Source organism: Gorilla gorilla, chromosome 9 (genome assembly GCF_029281585.2).
Source record: "Gorilla gorilla gorilla isolate KB3781 chromosome 9, NHGRI_mGorGor1-v2.1_pri, whole genome shotgun sequence".
Taxonomy (NCBI): domain Eukaryota; kingdom Metazoa; phylum Chordata; class Mammalia; order Primates; family Hominidae; genus Gorilla; species Gorilla gorilla.
The window spans coordinates 24,865,023-24,879,500 of record NC_073233.2 but is presented as its reverse complement, the minus strand read 5'-3'; the positions used below and the strand labels follow the sequence as shown (position 1 = coordinate 24,879,500).

Genomic DNA, 14,478 nt, shown 5'->3' with positions numbered 1-14,478 from the left:
CCTGGCTTTAAAGACTTGAGAAGAACTTCTAGCACCAGAGCTCTGTCTTCCTCCAGTTCTCAACACGGTGTTGCTCTTTAGTCATACCAGGATCTGAATCAAAAAAGTATTTTTAAATATCCCTGACTTCTCCCTGTATTGAGGCTGGCCCTGATCATGCTTTTTAGTGCCCCTCACCAGGTCTCCCAAGTGCACTTATCCAGCTCAGCTCTCAGATGTGTTTTAATGAGACCCTATATTCAGGGAAGTTGTGTGGACACTGCAGTGGAGAGAATTGATAATAGGCCTATCAGTCTCACAATATCACCCCTCTACCTTTAACATCCCATCTAGCTGTAGAGTCCATCTGTTTGTCCATCTGCTGAAATGAGAAAAGAAAACCTCATGCACTGATTTAAAACAAACCAAAAAAAGAAAAAAAACAAAAATCCCTCCTAACTGAACAAAAATGTGCAGTTAATAGTTGGCCCTTGAAAATGCAGTAGTGAATGTGGAGCTAAGCCTGTTTGTATATCTGGTAGCTCTTTTCTTGCTTTGTTTTTCCTTAACCAGTATTCTGCCTAATGTTTTCTTCTGTGATGGTTATATTGCCTAGCAAGCACACCTGTGGTTGTGAAAATAGTATAGCAAAAAAGAAAAATCCCGTTACTGATGTACTAGGTTTGTGTATGTCTTTTAAACAGTTCCAGTTTCACCTTACACAGAATAATCAGGAAAAGTGTAAAACTTCAAAAGTGAAATAAAAATTTTATCAGTTAAAAACAAAAAATACCCAAATACAAAAAAAAAGATCTGCCAAAAGCTTCCTGCCTAATACTGTAATTTGAAGATGAGATGGGCAACATGGAGCAATGGAAAAGGAGGATGTATGCTCACTGAAGCATGAGCTGGGCCACCACTCCTGTTACAAACCAGGAATTATAGCAGATTCCTATACTTTGAGGTTTTTTTGTTTCTTTTGTTTTTGTTTTTTGCAATAGCAAATAGGTGGGATGCCAGGCACAGTGGCTCATGCCTGTAATCCCAGCACTCCAGGAGGCTGAGGAAGGAGGATAGCTTGAGCCTGGAATTTGAGACCAGCCTGAGCAACATAGTGAGACTACCTCTCTACTAGAAAAAAAATTTTAATGGTTACAGAAACGATCTAATGTTTTTTCTTCCTTGTGTTAAGGTGTTTTAGTAAAGTTTTCTCAAATTATATTGCATTTTACATTTTTTCTAATCCTTTGAATTTGTTGTGAGAGACCAAAATTATAAATCAGTTTTCCCCTCCCTGCCAAAAATGGAAACCAAAGCAAGTCCAGGAGATTGAATTATGGTAATTATGGTAGTATTCTTTGTTAAAGAATTTGGATGTTCCCTTGGGAACAGAAATTTTTTTTTTTTTTATTTAAGTTTTAGGGTACATGTGCATAACGTGCAGGTTAGTTACATATGTATACATGTGCCATGTTGTTGTGCTGCACCTATTAACTCGTCATTTAACATTAGGTATATCTCCTAATGCTATCCCTCCCCCCACCCCACAACAGGTCCCGATGTGTGATGTTCCCCTTCCTGTGTCCATGTGTTCTCATTGTTCAGTTCCCACCTATGAGTGAGAACATGCAGTGTTTGGTTTTTTGTCCTTGTGATAGTTTGCTGAGAATGATGGTTTCCAGCTTCATCCATGTCCCTACAAAGGACATGAACTCATCCTTTTTTATGGCTGCATAGTATTCCATGGTGTATATGTGCCACATTTTCTTAATCCAGTCTATCATTTTTGGACATTTGGGTTGGTTCCAAGTCTTTGCTATTGTGAACAGTGCCGCAATAAACATACGTGTGCATGTGTCTTTATAGCAGCATGATTTATAATCCTTTGGGTATATACCCAGTAATGGGATGGCTGGGTCAAATGGTATTTCTAGTTCTAGATCCCTGAGGAATCGCCACACTGACTTCCACAATGGTTGAACTAGTTTACAGTCCCACCAACAGTGTAAAAGTGTTCCTATTTCTCCACATCCTCTCCAGCACCTGTTGTTTCCTGACTTTTTAATGATCACCATTCTAACTGGTGTGACATGGTATCTCACTGTGGTTTTGATTTGCATTTCTCTGATGGCCAGTGATGATGAGCATTTTGTCATGTGTCTTTTGGCTGCATAAGAAATTTTTAAAGAATTTAACTGCCGAAGGGGCTTAGCCCTGAATTATGGTGGCTGGTTGGGCAGAATTGTTTGAATAAAGTGAAGCAGTGATAGTGTTGATGATGCAGGATTTTCTTCTCAGTCACTCTGCAAGCCAGGGACCTCTGACGAGCGACACCCTGCCTGGGCCTCCCTCAACCATGCTACCTGCTGCTAGAGACAGCCCTCCCATTCGGCCCACTTGGGCCGAGTCTGGCTGACCCGCTGGTTCCCGAGTTCTTGTCCTGTGCCCACAAAGAATGGGGATGCACTGACAATCAAAGAGTGAGCAAGACAGGGAGTTTTATTGACTGATGAAAGAGCTTTCAGTGGAGAGGGGATGCAGGGGTGGTTCCCCTACCCAAAGGTGGGAAAGTCCCTTCTAAGTGGCTGAGTCCTGCGGCTTCTTACAGGCTCAGAATAGGGGAAGGGCAGGCCATAGGTAGTATTGGAAAAGGCAACATTTGATTGGTTAAAAGGCATTATTGAGGAAGAATCAATGGGAAAGGGTGAGCAAACAGAATAGAAGTTCTCACTCTAGGTCAGGGGTTTCATCCAGGACCAGCAGTCCAATCTTTCAGCCTTCAGGCTGTTTTTGGCTTGAAGGTGGCGTTTCACTGGGGACCCACCCCATCTGCCTCAGCATTTAGCTGCCTCCTGTTGCTATTAATGAAATCCATAATTTTAAATATTTTACTCTATTAATGACTTTTCAGCACTGTTTCCAACCACATGCCTTCAAAGCAGTAGAGCTTCAGCAGTTCATTTTTCTGATTTTCAGGTAGTAGAGATATTGATGAGTTCTTTCATTTTATTTTGGAGCGCTCATATATTTATAAACAATTTTAATAATTACCTTCTTCTACATTCCAGCAGAAGACAAGAGAAGGGAAGTTTCCAAAAAAGCACATTCTAAGGACTTCTAACCATCTGAGGCCTTTTCTCTAGGACTCCTAGAAGATAATCAATTCTGTTGATTTCAGGAGATCATTCAGCAACAGTTTGCCACCCTTAACATTTAGTATTTAGGCTGCATAATAAGGATTATAGAGACCTTTCCTTCAGAAAATAGGTTATTAAACTAATAAATATAGTGATAACTGTTAAGAGAGAGCAGATTCTAGTTGTTGTGCTGACGTTTTGGGAATTATGGTTAATGGAAGAAAGATCATTGGCAAAGATGAGGGTTCACCATAATTTAATGGTAGAGAGAAGATGGGATCTGATATTCGAGAGCATTAAACTTTTTTGTTAGTTTAGAATGGCTTAGAGTTTGTTGATGGTTTTGGTAAAAAGCAGGATCATCTAACAGGTAATTAGAAGACCCAGGTAATTCACAAGGCCCTTCAGGAAGTTTGCTTCCCAGCTACTCGGGAGGCTGAGGCAGGAGAATCGCTTGAACTCAGGAGGCAGAGGTTGCAGTGAGCCAAGATCATGCGACTGCACTCCAGCCTGGGTGACAGAGACTCCATCTCAAAAAAAAAAAAAAAAGGCGGCAATTAAGGTTAAATATACTTAATGTCCTCACGTAGTATTTTATAATCAAACATAATTAAAAGTCAAAATGCCATTTACACATTTGCTGATTTGGGACAATAACTGAAGAACACTGATAGTCATAAAGAATACCCAAACTTATATTAGAAAGGGGACATTTTTGAAGAAAATATCCAGGGGATGTTTATTTGATCTGAAATATGCGTGGAAATGATATAATATACTGATTAGGAAGGGACATTTGGAAGAGAATAGTAAAGAATCTGGGAATAAACAGTTTTATCAGCTGTTGAATTTTTTGGATGTCATTCTTTTTTGTTCATCCGTTCTGTCCTGTTGGTAAAGGGTGAAGTAGTAAAAGTCTTACAGAGGGAAGCCTTATTAACCTGTACATTCGTTTAGGGAAACCGCCCATTCTCAGTCCTCTCACTGGCCTCTACAGTGGGCACTTGTCTCCTTCAGCTTAGCAGCGAAGCCTTATGTTGGACTTGGCCTGCACCAAATGTTTTTCCTTAGTGGAAATTATTGTGCCATTTGTTGGTGATTTAGGAATAATTGTAATTGGTAGGGACATAGCCTCTGTCTCATTGAGAAAATAACTAATTGTAGCTAATTGTTTGGGCTATGAATAGGGAAACTGGGTTTAACATGGATTAATAGTAATCTCTTGTAGGGCAAGTATTTCTGAATCAACTCAGATTTTTACATTATTTCTCATGAAACTGGTAACATAATTCTTTTCTTTCCTCACATTTTGAAAGTGTCGGTTCATATTGCCCCCTTTTCTGAAGGTTCCTGTGAGACAAATAGAAGGAACTTGGGAAGTAAGCAAGTGTTTTTTGCCTCTCTTTCCTGCAGGTCCCAGTAGGGATGGCACAATCAGCGAGGACACCATCCGAGCCTCTCTCATCTCTGCGGTCAGTGACAAACTGAGATGGCGGATGAAGGAGGAAATGGATCGTGCCCAGGCAGAGCTCAATGCCTTGAAACGAACAGAAGAAGACCTGAAAAAGGGTCACCAGAAACTGGAAGAGATGGTTACCCGTTTAGATCAAGAAGTAGTAAGTGACTCATTAAAGACTTAAAATTTTTGGATTGAATTGTAGCCATGGCAGAGTGTTCTATATGTTCCCTCGATGTGGGCATAGTAGGAGTTCAGAAAATTATAGCCATCTTTAAACATTTGAATGTAATTTTTTATACCTTTGTTTACAGTGGAGCCTGTGTTTGGCATTTGGTCTTAGATTGGGAGGGGTATAATATTTAGACCATTTTGTTTGCACCTTGTATTAGAGTTCGTTTTCACGCTGCTGATAAAGACATATCCGAGACTTGAGAGGAAAAGAGGTTTAATTGGACTTACAGTTCCACATGGCTGGGGAGACCTCAGAATCATGGTGGAGGCAAAAGGCACTCCTTTTTTTTTTTTTTTTTTTTTTTTTGAGAGAGAGTTTCACTCTTGCGCTCAGGCTGGAGTGAAGTGGTGCAATCTTGGCTTACTGCAACCTCCACCCCCCAGGTTCAAGCGATTCTCCTGCCTCAGCCTCCTGAGTAGCTAGGATTACAGGTGCCTGCCACCATGCTTGGCTAATTTTTGTATTTTTTAGTAGAGATGGGGTATCACCATGTTGGCCAGGCTCGTCCCGAACTCCTGATCTCAGGTGATCCACCCACCTTGGCCTCCCAAAGTGTTGGGATTACAGGAGTGAGCCACTGTGCCCAGCCAAAAGGCACTTCTTACATGGTGGTGGCAAGAGGAAATGAGGAGGAAGCAAAAGCTGGAACCCCTGATAAACCCATCAGATCTTGTAAGACTTACTATCACGAGAATAGAAAGACCGGCTCCCATGATTCAATTACCACCCCCGCGTGCCATCCCTCCCCACCCCCCGCTACACACACACACACACACACACACAGGTCCCTTTCTGTGAGATACAATTCAAGTTGAGATTTGGGTGGGGACACAGCCAAACCGTATCACACCTTTGCCCTAGGAAATGTTTTAGGCAAAGGATGTTTTAACCTAAAGGAGGACTGTTTGAGTGCTTGATGTTGCCAGTTACTAGGAAATAAGTTTAGAGAGTTCTAAGCCATGATAAAGATCTGCACATCTTAGGAGCAGACTTAAAAGGACAGTACTATTTTATTGTTTCCAAAGGTTGTGTGAGCCATTTTTTAAAAGTATGTTCAGGGAACTTTCTCAATAATCCAGAGATACTTGGTTGGCTAAAGAGCTACATATAAACATAGCATATGCAACCTTCAGCTCTTTAAGCTTTCTCATAACAGACAGCTATGCCTTGGACAGTCTGTGTGTAAGTCAGCCCTATGGCTTTGCTTAATGATGATAAAGTGGAAGCATCAGCATAATTGAAGTGCCAATTTCACGCTCCATTTTCATCCCCATGAGGGAGAATTTATTCCAGTAAATGTGTGTTTTTGATGGAATAGTAAAGAATTCTTAGAAGGTTGAGGGCTTTGTGGAAAGTGATTTGTATGTACCCATTAGCCTTACAAAGTGGTTCTAGATTGTAAAATGAGCCTCGAAGTAGCCAATTTTTAGAATTCAGGAAAGTGACACCAATACAACTCAGAGCCTACAACCAGCACCTGCGTGTGATACTTTGTGATTAGAATGCAGACATTTGGGCCTCTATGCATTGAATCCTCTTCATAGACTGAGGAAAGTTACTCTCCTATGGCAGGTGCCCACTTGTTGGGAAGAAAAACCTCTTATGATTTTCTATGTAAAGGAACCTTCTGCTGGAAAGTATCTTGTCTGACGGCTTAGTTTGCAGTATCATTTGTCGCTGACAGGTGACAAGCTTGTTACTGTCACTGAAAGTGCTGTCACCTCAGGATATCTCCATCATTACTCTATTTCACTCAGCATAGTAGATCACATCTTTTCTTCTACCTTTGACCAGGGTGTTATTTGAAACATTATTCTCATCCATGAGTTGTTTAAACATGGTTGTTAGCCTGTCTTTTCCTGTGAAGTGTTGTAGATGTCTGACAAGTGGATAATTATGTACAGTTATTAATGCTTGGACTGTTCTGTTTTCAGGCCGAGGTTGATAAAAACATAGAACTTTTGAAAAAGAAGGATGAAGAACTCAGTTCTGCTCTGGAAAAAATGGAAAATCAGTCTGAAAACAATGATATCGATGAAGTTATCATTCCCACAGCTCCCTTATACAAACAGATCCTGAATCTGTATGCAGAAGAAAACGCTATTGAAGACACTATCTTTTACTTGGGAGAAGCCTTGAGAAGGGGCGTGATAGACCTGGATGTCTTCCTGAAGGTATTTCTTCATTTTACGTTCCAGGATTTTTTAACTTGGGTTGTAGAGGCACTGACCTTGCAAACCACAAACCAAGAGAGTTTCTTTGTAGTATGGATTAAGATTCTTTATCTTCCCAAAAAACACTAAATGAGATGTAGGGTTTTGCACCATCTTTTTACCTACAGAGTACTGAGGATTGGTCTGAGCAGGGGAAGAAAAGTGGGCTGGTGGCTGCAGTTCTCTGCCCACAGGCAGCATTAAGATGAGTGTAACTCTTCTGTGCCTGGGTGGATCAGGAGGTACGATCAGATTTCCATTGGTTCTTTGAGGTCATACCACCTAAATTGAGATCACTGATTGTGCCACCTCCATTTTTTATCTGTTAATTTTCTTAGAGTTACATAACTTTAGACCAGTTTTCCCACATCAAAGTATCAGGCTGCCCTTTCAAGCCCTCTTGAATGAAAGTTGTCTCAAGCTTAATGCTGTTGTACAGAGGAAAATCTAGTAAGCGAAGTTTGGCTACTGCTGTCTCTTGGGTCATGGAGAACATGGTTTTAGGGATAATAGCAGCCACCCTTGGGATATCTGATCCAGCTGTAGCTGGAGCCTGGTCAGGTCATGTACTGATCTTGCCTATCTCCTCTCACTGTGGGGGAATGGCCAAACCATGTGCCTCAGAAGTGGTACAACCACATGAATGGCTGGATATAAACCAGAGACCCAAGAGAGGACTCTTTTTCTGTACAATCTCTTGCTTGAGTGGCATGGCTTAGGAAAAGAAAGTGTAGGTCAAACTCCTGAGCCAGATCCTGCAATGTAATGCTTTCCCTGTTGAGTAAGCCTTTATAATATGCAGCTTAAAAGCCACATATAATGAGGTATTCATTCCAAAGGTTGGCAGGTCATGAGTTAGGGTTCTTAGATCCCATCTAGGTTACAAATTGTCTATTTTATGCCTGGGCCTAAATCAAAGCCATTCTAAACTATTCAAACTTTTCTCCCCTCCCAGCATGTACGTCTTCTGTCCCGTAAACAGTTCCAGCTGAGGGCACTAATGCAAAAAGCAAGAAAGACTGCCGGTCTCAGTGACCTCTACTGACTTCTCTGATACCAGCTGGAGGTTGAGCTCTTCTTAAAGTATTCTTCTCTTCCTTTCTTTTATCAGTAGGTGCCCAGAATAAGTTATTGCAGTTTATCATTCAAGTGTAAAATATTTTGAATCAATAATATATTTTCTGTTTTCTTTTGGTAAAGACTGGCTTTTATTAATGCACTTTCTATCCTCTGTAAACTTTTTGTGCTGAATGTTGGGACTGCTAAATAAAATTTGTTGCATAATTTTTCTCTCCTTTATTGGACTTTAGGAAAGATCCATGAAACCTTAGTAAGCCCAACTTCTCATTTAGCAAAAAAGGCATAAAATCCATCTTAAGTTGAAATTTAGTATTATTCTACAGCATATAAAGTGAATTAACATGGGGATATAGCAAATAAATAGAAATTAAATTTTGAAATATTTGAAATTGAAGCATTTGAGTAACTTATCTGTGAAAGGTCCAAGGAGATGCTCTCCTACCAACCCTACTAAATTTGTTTCCTTTCTAGGCCTCACTGAACCATAAGTGTTTTCATCAAAAAGGAGCAGAGTGGCAGGTCCAAACTATATACCTGATAACTTTAGGATTAAAGGGAAAGATACAGTGTACCATTGCCTCCCTGCTTTTATTGTCATTTAAAGTTTCGTCTTCATGGTGAGTGATTCTGTAGCCAAGTTTGTGACCACCCAATGAACTATATAGCTGCTGTATGTCCTGCAGAGCTCATCCAGAATACGAGCTCATCCAGAATAGAAAAATGAGAGTGCTAGAAAGCTCATGAGGCTACAAAGAAAAGTATATTCCAATTTGGGATGTTATTAAGATAATTAGGCAGCCCACTCTACTCCCAGGAGAAGAATGACCAATTTAATCTGTTGTCACCAAGGGGTTTACAGCTTAAGGCCTTTTCTGTAAAAATTAAAATGCACTTATAAAAGAATAAAAAACAGCAAGGTCAAATCAAGGTTTTATCTAGTGTTAGGAACATTTAGATTACTGTGTGTGTGTGTGTGTATATATACTTCTATTTTTACATTGTAGAGATAGCATGTAAATGAACATAGGTATTAAGCCATAGAGAAGAATTACTATGCACCTGATGAAAAGAATCAGGATTTGTGTAACACAGTAAACACATTCTTGTGGACCAGATGGCAATTACGTATACATACAAGGCAAGTACTGAGAAGTATCAAAAACATCTTTGATGCCGTCACTTTAAAAAAAAAAAAAAAGTGTCATCTATCATCTGGATACTAAATCAAAGCTAAGGCCAGGCACAGTGGCTCACCCCTGTAATCTCAGCACTTTGGGAGTTCAAAACCAGCTTGGATGACATGGCAAAACCCCATCTCTACAAAAAAATACAAGAATTAGACAGGCATGGAGGCACACGCATGTGGTCCCACCTACTCTGGAGGCTGAAGTGGGAGGCTCACCTGAGCTCGGGAGGTCAAGGTTGCAGTGAGCCATGATTGTGCCACTGCACTCCAGTCTGGGTGACAGAATGAGACCCTCCCAAAAAAGAAAAAAAAAAAAAAGCTGGAAGGCTATACTAAATAGGTCACTCTTTCCTCTATTTTTCCAACTTTTAGAAATTCAAATTTATTCAAAAGTTTGACATATACAATTCCATAACTACTATTTCATCTTCAATCTACAGAATTAGCTGTAAGCAACTTTAAAGCTTGAGCTCCTTCTGAATTTCCCAAAGTGTTTCTGCACTCTTTTGCAAGCAGGCCTCCTCTTCAAGAGTCAGTTTTACTTTTATGAGGTCTGTGATACCATTCTCTCCCAGGATACATGGGACACTAAGGAATATGTCTTCATTTATTCCATAGAGGCCCTGAAAGTAAAGACTTAAAAATTATTCCTTTTTTAACTTTTAACAAAGTTCTGCAATATGAGAAACAACAGTTGGGAGGTGAATGAATAACAGATTGGTATAGTACGAACTATGGCAGAGTACCAAGGCAGAGAACTTTTTTTTTTTTTTTTTTGAGACGGACTCTTGCTCTGTTGCCCAGGCTGGAGTGCAGTGGCACGATCTCGGCTCACTGCAAGCTCCACCTCCCGGGTTCACGCCATTCTCCCACCTCAGCCTCCCAAGTAGCTGGGACTACAGGCACACACCACCACGCCCGGCTTTTTGTATTTTTAAGTAGAGGAAGTTTCACCGTGTTAGCCAGGATGGTCTCGATCTCCTGACCTCATGATCCGCCCACCTCGGCCTCCCAAAGTGCTGGGATTACAGGCGTGAGCCACCACGCCTGGCCGACAGAAAACAATTTAAAACATGATTAGACATATTTATTGTTCAGTTTCAACCCACCATCTCTCCATATAGGCCTCAGCCTCCTGCCATGTTTGCTGGGGCTCACCCTTCTTTCCTCATCTCCTTACTCCATACCACTTCTATCAGGAGACCACTTCAAAATTCCTATGACTTTGTTTCCAGTGATCTAGATCTGTCTTGTTTTATAACCTCTCCCATTTAGACTAGCAGAGGGATCTCACCCATGCCCCAACTCCCCTTTCCCCAGGAGACTTAACTGCTAATTATTTTGTGTCTAGTGCTTCTTTCCTAGATCTCATCATTGGACATAACTGAAACTGTAAGAGAACAACTCCAAAGGTACCAAGGTCTGCCCATAGTGGTTCCCAATGTTTCTAGATACTGGTAGAGTCAGTTCACTTAGTTAAATAATAAAGATGCCAAAACACTTACTTTTATCTAATAAAAAGAAATGTCACACTAGACCAGGACAAAGATCTACAAAGATAGGCTCTTTCCCCAATCTCCCCACTCTTCAGCAGCAAAGAACAGACTTCAGGAAGAGAGGTGCTTCCCACAAGATCAAACCCAAAACCAGAGTGCCTCAAAAATGTTCTTTACTCCTATTTTATGTTGAAGTTAATGATTTTTCGAACATGAATGTCCTACCTTACTTAGGGTAGAAACTGGATGCACTCTCCTAAGATTCTTCAAAATACTTTCTGTTAAATCAGCTACAGATAGGCTAATGCCCCAAGAAGTATAACCTTTCATTTTGACCATCTCATAGCCACTGTAGATAGAAGAAACCATAAACATAAGTTAGTTAAGATGCACTTGTCATTGAACTTCCACTTTGTAGCAACTTATCTAACAATGCCACAAAACTGCAGTGACTCCATCAACAACTTCTAGAAATTACTTGTAGTATGTATGCATTTTTTCTTTCTTTTTTTCTTTTTTTTTTAAGTCTTGCTCTGTCACCCAGGCTGGAGGGCAGTAGTGTGATCTCGGCTCACTACAACCTCCACCTCCCAGGTTTAAGCAATCTTCCCTCCTCAGCCTCCTGAGTAGCTGGGATTACAAGCATGCGCCACCATGCGTGGCTAATTTTTGTATTTTTAGTAGAGAGGGGTTTTCACCACGTTGGCCAGGCTGGTCTCATACTCCTGATCTCAAGTGATCCACCTACCCTGGTCTCCCAAAGTGCTGGGATTAGAGGCATGAGGCATGAGCCACCACGCCCGGCCATATATATGCATTTTTGAGAGAGGGTCTCAGCTGGAGTGCATTGGCATCATCAGAGCTCACCTCGACCTCCTGGGCTCAAGCAAGCCACCATATGCTCAGCTAATTTTTTTTTTTTTTTTTTGTAGAGATGGGGTCTCACTATGTTGCCCAGGCTGGTCTTATACTCCTGGGCTCAAGTGATCCTACCACCTCAGCTTCCCAAAGTGCTGGGATTATAGGCATGAGCCACCATGCCCTGCCACAGTGGTTAAACATTAGAGTTACAAGTACAGAGATGCAGAAATTAATATGGAATCAATTCCACCACTACAATAAACACTATATAGCAAGTGTTTGAAAAAATACATTGTCAGTCAACAAGTGAGACCCTACCATGTGCTCAATACTGGGTTAGGCTCAGGAATAAGCAACACAGAATCAGTTCCTGACTGTTGAAGAATTTATAATCTGGTGAATATGATCACACAGAAAAGCAGAAGTGCAAATAAAAATATGGGAAATACAACAACATATATTTAAGGGACTAATCTCAACCTTCTAACAGAGTTCAGGCTCACAACTTCTAAGGTACTGAAAATGTGAAACTAGCATATTACCTGGAAATCACTTTTTTGTGGACATTTTCCCACTGCTCAGGATCTTTATCAGTCCCTATATCTGGGTTCAGATCCTTCAGAGGGACGCCAGCAATGTTCACACCACTCCACACAGGAACTAAGAAAGAGATACCCAAAATCCCACTTCTTACATGGTATTAGCAGGGTTTTGGTTTTTGACCTCAGCAAAACTGTTATAATTGCCCTGAGTGATTTCCAACTAGGAATGTTCCGATATCTGAGCCCCACTCCAGATATTCTAAATCTAGATCTCCACAGATGGGGATCCACAATTCTATTATCTTGGCAAAGATTCTCCAAATAAGAAAATTGCAGTTTTAAACTTTCCACTAGGAAGTTTTAGTTTTTCTCCCTTTAAGTCTTTTTCCATAGCCAAGGTTTACATTAAATAGATTTCGACGGTTTTTAGCCAGAAGACACTAAGGGGGGACAAAAAGACTGCTATTACCACAGCACTCTTTCTCTTCCTTCTTATATTCTTCAGTTGTACCCATCCCTTAATCTGAAGACTGCCTACTACATGAAGTACACTGCTGACCTTTCTGAACTAGAGTGTCCCAAATTAAATACAAACTATATCATGTTACTTAGTTCTCTATTTAAGAAAAGCGTTATAATCCTAGCCATCCATATGTAGGATTATAGTATCAATCTCACATTTTTCAAATCTGTATTTTTTGTTGGTTATTTTAAAAATAAGTGTGGTAAAAATTAAACACTACTAAAAGGGCCTAAAGTGGAATAAAGTCTTTTCTCCCCTCCCAGGAGCTACTTTACATTAAATGTCTGTATGATTGATAGGAAATAGATATTTCAGAGGCTCAATCGTGCCTCAGGCTTACCACTTGAGTCGCCATGCTCTCCAAGGATCAGCCCATGACAGCTTTCAGAGTGGATGCCAAGCCTTTGCCCAATAAAGTAACGAAAACGAGCAGAGTCCAGATTACAACCACTTCCAATAACACGGTTTTTGGGAAATCCACTCAACTTCCAGGCTACATAAGTTAAGATATCCACTAAGAAGAAAAAGTTCATATCAAGAAATGTCCTCATCTACAAGGATATGTTTTTTAGATTTATCTAACTTAAAACTAGTAAATCTGATGTTTTGTGGAGGGGGCAAGAAACATGGTTCTCTATCCAACCCCAGCTATACGCCAACTCTTAAGAATACCTACCAAATAGAAGTAATGAAAAACCTTTTTGTTGATACTTTGCATAGCTTGGTATGCAGAAACACAGAATGTTCACTCCACAGAAAATTCTGAGAAATATGAATAAACAAATACTCTCTTATCAAGTCTTTCAAATAATTTTGCTTAGAGAATAACCCATTTTCAACAAAAAGCATAGTTAAGAGGGGAAGAGGGGGATGAGCGCAGTGGCTCACATCTGTAATCTTTAGTAGAGGTGGGGTTTCACTATGTTGGCCAGGCTGGTCTCAAACTCCTGACCTCAGGTGATCCACCTACCTTGGCCTCCCAAAGTGTTGGGACTACAGGCGTGAGCCACCGTGCCTGGCCTAGTTTATATTCTTTAATGCATTTTTAAAACAAAGATTTTTAAAAAATCAATGACAAGTGTTATTTTAACCGTAAAATAGAAGGAAGCAAAGAGCATTGAATAGTAGGAAAAAATTATTTTTTTAATAGAGACAGGGTCTTGCTGTGCTGCCCAGGCTGATCTAACTCCTGGCCTCAAGCAATCCTCCTGCCCCAGCCTCTCAAAGTGCTGGGATTACAGATGAGTGACCATGCCCAGCCTAAAAAATATTTTTTTTTAAAACAGCATCAGAGGCCAGGTGCAGTGGCTCACGCCTGTAATCCCATTACTTTGGGAGGCCGAAGCCAGTGGATTACCTGAGGTCAAGAGATTGACACCATCCTGGCCAACATGCTGAAACCCCGTCTCTATTAAAAATAAAAAAATTAGCCGGGCATGGTGGTGCACACCTGTAGTCCCAGCTATTTTGGAGACTGAGGCAGGAGAATTGCTTGAACCCGGGAGGTGGAGGTTGCAGTGAGCCGAGATCGTGCCACTGCACTCCAGCCTAGCAACAGCAAGACTCCGTCTCAAGAAAAGAAAAGAAAAGAAAAGAAACATACGTCATCACCAGGCGTGGTGACTCACGCCTGTAATCCCAGCATTTTGGGAGGCCGAGGCGGGTGGATCACGAGGTCAGGAGTTTAAGACCAGCCTGGCCAACATGGTGAAACCCCATCTCTACTAAAAATAAAAAAATTAGCCAGGCGTGGTGGTGGACACCTGTAAT

General features: G+C 40.8%; 2 protein-coding genes across 5 annotated transcripts in view; one reads left to right on the top strand and one right to left on the bottom strand.

Annotated features, from left to right (window-relative positions):
• Positions 1–8,304, top strand: part of TSG101 (tumor susceptibility 101) — a 46,635-nt gene extending 38,331 nt beyond the window's left edge. The window contains exons 8-10 of one of the 2 annotated variants that reach the window (XM_004050793.5): positions 4,530–4,732; positions 6,742–6,981; positions 7,976–8,304. In XM_004050793.5, coding sequence (XP_004050841.1) covers positions 4,530–4,732; positions 6,742–6,981; positions 7,976–8,065 — 533 coding nt within the window. In that variant the 3' untranslated portion in view covers positions 8,066–8,304. Of the gene's footprint in view, positions 1–4,529; positions 4,733–6,741 lie in introns of both variants that reach the window. The other variant, XM_055356000.2, reaches the window with a different exon arrangement.
• The window catches only part of LDHAL6A (lactate dehydrogenase A like 6A), a 29,274-nt gene continuing 18,006 nt past the window's right edge, over positions 3,211–14,478 (bottom strand). For 2 of the 3 annotated variants that reach the window (XM_019037381.4, XM_063711036.1), the window contains exons 5-8: positions 13,049–13,222; positions 12,186–12,303; positions 11,008–11,131; positions 9,643–9,909 (exon numbers count right to left, since the gene is read on the bottom strand). In XM_019037381.4, the coding sequence (XP_018892926.2) occupies positions 9,745–9,909; positions 11,008–11,131; positions 12,186–12,303; positions 13,049–13,222 (581 nt within the window). In that variant the 3' untranslated portion in view covers positions 9,643–9,744. Of the gene's footprint in view, positions 3,647–9,642; positions 9,910–11,007; positions 11,132–12,185; positions 12,304–13,048; positions 13,223–14,478 lie in introns of those variants that run through there. The other variant, XM_055356001.2, reaches the window with a different exon arrangement.